The sequence below is a fragment of the Limulus polyphemus genome, unplaced genomic scaffold (assembly GCF_000517525.1).
Source record: "Limulus polyphemus unplaced genomic scaffold, Limulus_polyphemus-2.1.2 Scaffold306, whole genome shotgun sequence".
In the NCBI taxonomy this organism is placed as follows: domain Eukaryota; kingdom Metazoa; phylum Arthropoda; class Merostomata; order Xiphosura; family Limulidae; genus Limulus; species Limulus polyphemus.
In genome coordinates, this window is record NW_013665916.1 from 299,293 (window position 1) to 305,681 (window position 6,389).

General features: G+C 35.3%; 1 protein-coding gene across 1 annotated transcript in view; it reads right to left on the reverse strand.

Annotated features, from left to right (window-relative positions):
* LOC106457235 (vacuolar protein sorting-associated protein 13-like) overlaps positions 1-6,152 on the reverse strand; it is an 11,336-nt gene extending 5,184 nt beyond the window's left edge. Inside the window, exon 1 of the mRNA XM_022383069.1 lies at positions 1-6,152. Coding sequence (XP_022238777.1) covers positions 1-5,534 — 5,534 coding nt within the window. The 5' untranslated portion in view covers positions 5,535-6,152.
* Positions 6,153-6,389: the final 237 nt, after the last annotated feature.

Below are 6,389 nucleotides of genomic sequence, written 5' to 3' on the forward strand. Positions count from 1 at the left end.
GTTGTTTCTCCCTCTTCAGCAGGTGGTTCTGGTAATTCAGGATTTTTGGTCACTTCCATTCTTAATTCCCAAGGTTTTGATCCTCCTACTGGTTGTTCAACTTGCTCAAGAAGAGGTTCCCATAATGCTAGCTTTTCATTGTAATAAGCAATTTCCATAAAAAAGATTGAGCCAACATGAAGGAATGAACTCCAGTTTTGAACTTCTGCCTGGAAACCAGCTTCTATCAAAACCATAGGAACTGTCTGTTTTCCTCTACCAATAGCAACTGTTAATGATATTGTGCTCATTTTTAGCATAAGCACTTCTGAATCTATATCTGTCTCTACAGCTTCATCAATAGTTAAAATGCTATCTTCTAATACTTCTTTTGCTGGATCCAAAGTTTCTAGAAACCAAAAAGAACATTCTTCAAGTTTTTTTGCCAACCACAAATTAGAATAATCTTGAGAAGGCTTATTTATTTCTAGCTCTTCTGAACTTTGTTGTGGAGACAGGCCTGACAGAATTTTTGTTAATATAAATATAATGTTTGGAGAAACATTAAGAAGAATACTCGAGAATTCAATATTCACATGTTGGCCTTTCATGCCTGGTGAACTGCAGTGAAGACTGATGTCACAGGGACTTAAAATTTCTGATGTTGTTTGGGATCTCAATTCAGGATTAAAACATGCTGTAAAAAGTTGAAGCCTGGAAAGTGAGCCAGAAATTATTTGAGAGTCTGGTGATGATCGAACTTTAGCAACCATTTGAAGGTTCAGAATAACAGCATTAGAATTATAGTCCTCCATGTCTTCAATTAGTATTATATCTGGCTGTTTAATTTGTAGGTTTATAGTTGTGCTTGCTTTAGGGACACTGACTACCTGATCTGAAACAACTGAAGACTTTAATTCTGTAGATGAAGTGGTGGTAGTAGGTTTTGGTGGAGGACTTTCTGGCATAGCTTTTAAAAAGAAATCTCCCAATGCCATCAAATAACCCAAGTTAACAATTAGATTGAAACTTGATATTCTGGCATCCAGAAATTTGTCTAAACTTGACTCTTGTCGAAAAGTAACATCAATCATATTTTGAATATCATCTTCGGTTGAAACACACTGCATTAACCTGGTGATTCCCTTAGTTCTGATAGATCGCTTGTCATCTAAGATGCAGTTCACAAGAATGACATTTGCCCAAAGAGAGGTATCACTCAGCATTTCTCCTTTTACTGCTATGGTCAAGAGCTCAAACTGAGCCAGTGCACATTCAGGATTCCTTTTTGAAAACCCTGAAGAAAGTTCTGAGCTTCCCTCAAACAAACAAGCCATTAAACTGTCCAGATGAAAAGCAAATGTCATTTTTTTAAAAACTGGATGAATAGAATCAGAATCTTTTGCCTTCTCTTCTAGGTGTTGTTGTACAGGTACTTCCTTTTGGTTTGTAGGTTTTTCAATTGTTGTACCTTTATTCAAAGATTCTAATGAAGAATCACTTGGTTCTACATCACCAAGATTTTCACCCAAAATTTTCATAATAATAGTGACATCTTCTTGACTTATAATCATCTTGACAGCAGCAAGCTTTCCTTTGATGTCCATTTCTGGGACCTTCTTAAACCAACCTATTGCTAGGTTACGAGTTACTTCCAAACTCATATTGATGGGTTCCAGCAAAGTAGCTTCTCCTAGAATATTTCCTGATATAGTATCAACAACTGCAGTAGAAAGTTTCAAATTACAAAATTCCAAAAACAGCTTATCAAATACTGCTGGCATTCCTGTTTCACTAGTCACATTCCCCTTTTCAAACTTATTGCACAATTTCAGTGTTCCTAAGTCTGCTACAAGAACTGTTTGAGAACTAAAATTTTGTGGAATTATTATAACAGGAGCTTTAAGGTGTATATCTAATGAAACTCTTGTTGCCTTTTCATATGCATCTTCCAGCCCATGTTTGGCCATCTCTGCTGCTGCCACACTTGCCTCTGCTACCTTTTCTTTTGCTGTATCAAACTCACTAATAAAATTCAGTATCTTGGAAACATATCGATTTAGAAAAACAAGTTTTATTGCTCCAAGAGATAACTTCAGTTTCAGGTCCACAGCTGACATGTCTGAATAATTTTCATCTTCTGTTGCTTGATTGAAGACGACAACGTCCACATTCAAAAGATCTCCACTAACAGTAGACAGGATGTTTGGATATGCAGCATTTGTTGTTGAGTCAGTAACTAAAAGCTCTTTCAAGCAAGCAACTAACATTGTTTTAGATTTAAGAACTTTCACTTGAGCATCTAATCCTCTGATCTGCATATTGGTAATTTTAATTTTACTGGTACAAATTGAAATCCCCAGAGAAGATAAATTAGCATCAAGTTTTATATCAATAACACCATCATCTTTAGGTTTCTTTTTAAAGGGCTTCATTTCTTCTTTTGATTTTTGCACAATTTGCTTTTCTGCTGAAACCTCTGAAGCACTAGCCATTACTGCTGGTTTCTGTGGTTGTCTAGGTTGCTGCAACTCTCCTGTTAGGTTAGTTGTAAATTTCATTAAAGAGAGTAAAGCATCCTGGTGTAAAACTATATCTAGTTGTGTAAATCTGACAATAATCCTCTGTACTGTGGATTCATAGTGTGTAGTAAAAAGTGGTCCTTTTTTGTCAGCCTGCACATACTGTAATGTTAAGAGGTTACTTGATTCACTGGAAGTCAATGGAGTGTTAAGCAGGTAAAGTTCTTTTCCATCTGGTGTTGAGTATTCCTTATGCTCCAAAGAAATTCCACCTAACAGAACATCTACACTCATGTCAAAAGTGCGCATACAGACACTAGTTCCAAGTCTATGAATACCAAAACTTATCATTTCTTTTTCTTTCCCACCTACCTGGTGAGATATGTCAATTGCTATTCTTTTTATCTCAAAATTTAATTGAAGGTCAGTAAACTGACCAGCATCTTTTTCCTTTATTCCAGTTTCCTCCTTATCTTCACTCTGCTCCTCATGGATTACCAATGTTTCTGGCCGAGTGACTTGTTTTAGAGCTTTAGCTTGTACCTGAGCACCATCCTTTGAAGCAGTAGTAGTAACTTCTATATTTTCTACTTTAGGTTCTGGCTGATTTTCAGGAAGTGGAATACTCTGTCCAAGTTTCATCAAATTCTTTAGTTTCTGGTCAGATACAGATAGATTCAAAAGTGGTAGTTCTCCAGAGATTTTAATTTTGGGCATCCGAGGATCATCTGCTATTATTGCTTTCATGAAGTTGACATCCACAGAAACTGGATGTAACAAATGAGTGTCTGACATTTCTTCTTTTGTTAGGCTTTTCCAATCAGTGTCAGCTCTGGAAAGTAATATACTTATGTTCTGTATGCTAATATGGAACTTGTCATATGCTTGAGTAATCATTGCTTCCAAAACTTCTTTATCTGTACTTCCTGCTTTAACCAAACTTTTGACTGATACTGAATCTCCTATTTCTGTTTTGATAGACTGCATTTGAAAATTTCCAAGGTTAATCACCAAAAGATTTGGACTTTTTTCAAAAGCTCCATTTTCTGGAATGACAATATAAGAAGGTTTGATGTCAATATTTAGATCTAAATTCTTGTGCTGCTCAATAGCATACTGTAATCCAAGTGCTGATTGCTCCTTAAAATCTTCCAGTTTTATTGCAGCAGCAGCCTGCAATTGATAAAGTGATACTGTTTGAGGAGGCTTAAATACTTCAATCAAGTCATTTATGGTACAAGCATCATAAACTATTTCCAGTGGCATTGTTGCCAAATTTAGTCTTTGATCACATGACTGGTCTAAAGGATTTGTTTCAAAGAGCACTTGAAGCAAAGCACTCTTTTCTGGTGTACCTAATTTTTCAACCTTTACCATTTGTGGTCTTTTTCCATTTGATGATACTACTCCATTAATAGTAAAACCTTCCAACTGCACACCCACTTTGATTGCCTCTGCAGATGGTCTGTGTTCAATTGAACTTGAAACATTACTTAAGTTAATTGTCATTACTTCTTTTGTTGTTTTTGTGTCATCTTTGATTAAGATGACAAAATTGTTCAATTGAAAAAATAGCTTGTTTTCAATGAACTCCTTTGGATACTCTGCTGGAGCAGCATTTTCTTGATAACCAATGGCTTCATAAAGTTGTGCCTTTTCTTGTTCTGTCATAGCATCATCAATTTTTTTAACAATTTCCCCTCCAACACCAGCAGTTGTTTCTTGAGCTTTCTGACCTCCACCAAACCACCAGCTAAACCACCCACCAGACTGTGATGCTTTGTTTTTCATTTCACGTGAAACTTCCACTTCTGCTTGTTTTCGCATAATGGTTATATTAAAAATATCCAGTTCATTTTCACATTCATCAATCTGTTGTTGAATACCTTGTGATATTTTTTTGGACATAAGTTTTTGTTTATACAGTTCTTTATATTTACGACAAGTTGTTCGATGCTGCTGCATGTGTACCCATGACCAATTTCTTTGTCTTCTTCTTATATCTTCTTCGAGAACACAAGTAACACCAAATTTCCACCATACTTTTGCATTATCTTTGTAAGGTTCATCTGGTCTGTATTTCTTATACATAGATGCTAATGTCATTCGATCCAGAGCCTCTAAGAGTCGTATAACATCTTGATATTGTGATTTACTCATTCCAATGGCAATATCCTCAATTGTTATGTCCAACTGAACTTTAGGAATGGAAAAATTTGACCCATCAGTTTCTGGTTTTGGATTTAATATCATTTTTGCTGTAAGGCTTATAGGTCCAAGCAGATAGGAAACATTCATAGGCTTATATTCCTTGGAAGCAATAATTCGTATCATTGCACTTTTCCTGTCAGCATAGTTCATTTCACTGAGAAGTTCTACATTGCTGTTCCAATACACTCCCAAACTATCTAAAGTCACAAGCTTATTAAACATTTTTACAGCTTCCTGGATGACACATGGTTTCCAATTCTCATCTGTTGTTTCAAAAAACAAGCTATGAAGAGATATACCAACAGCAAAGGGACTGGCAGGATTAGTGAAATTATCTTCATACCGAACATGAATATTCATAATTTTCACCTGTAAATTGCGAATTATCTGGGTGACCAGCTTTTCTGTAAAAGTATCTTGCTTCTGCTCTTTGTCTTTATCTTTCTGTGCTTCCCTAGCTTTTGCATCCTCAATTCTTTGAAGTTCTTTTTTTTTTGCCTCTTGGGCCATTTTCTTCTCTTTATCTTCATTGTACCTCTGACTAGCATTTGGAGTAACAACAACATATAATCCATCAATTTTGGCAGTAACAGGAGCTGAATAAATGTTTTTCCATGGAATCTTTAGAACAAGTTCACCCAAATGACCTGAAACAACTTTTACTGGAAGATCTAGTTCATTCAGTGCATTCTGTTTGATATCAAGATTTTTCAGAGTGATATCACCTCCCCATATTGCAAGCTTTAACTGCGAACGATCCAAATTTTCAACATAATCTCCAAGAAATCTGTTGAGCAAGTCTACTACAATACTCTCAAACATTTTTAGTTTTACTTAGTTTTGCACTTAGATGCAAAAATAACGAACCGTTTTATGTTCTTACTAATCTTAGTTTTCTTTCATTCTATGAAACTTCAGCAGTATTAAACTTTATAGTTTAAAGCAAACTTCTATTTGTGGCATACTTGTACTAGTTGTAGTTATTATATATTGAAAATTTTTTTTAAATTGTCACACCACAGAATGTTTTCGGAAACATACGATTAACAAATTTTCTTACGTTCTAGCATAGCTCAATGTTGGTTTTAGTTTTAGCACCAGCACTGCAGCAGAACCAAAGGGTGTGTCTCGGTAAACTCTGTTTCACTAGTACTAGTAGCAGTAGCGCTGAAGCGGACACGCAGCAATATCTATATGGAAAATAGCTACTACTACTAGTAGTTCTACCAACGCTAACGTACAGTCTATCCGCAACTAAACGCTGTCGATTAACTATAAAATGCAGACTAAGTCACTATATTTAGATGTTTCATTCTATCGTTTGCATTACACTATGAAACCATAACAAACACGAAACCTCTAGAAAAGATTTTCTGTTTCTGAAACTGAGCAAAATAACACGAAGATGATCTAAACAACAATGTCATATATACACCGGTCACGAGGCTATATCAAATAGTGAAAGTGCTTTCCGCATAACCACCAGGGGAAGACAGTAAAATAAATTGAGTTTTATTTGTTTTTCACAAATTGCATAAAAAAAATTACAAATTTGTAATTTTTAAATTATAAAATATGTTATTAACACACAGAAAAGAAATATCGCAAAAGGATGCATACAAACAGAAAACACTTTTACAACGAGAGAGAGAAATAGATATTATGCTTGATAAAGGC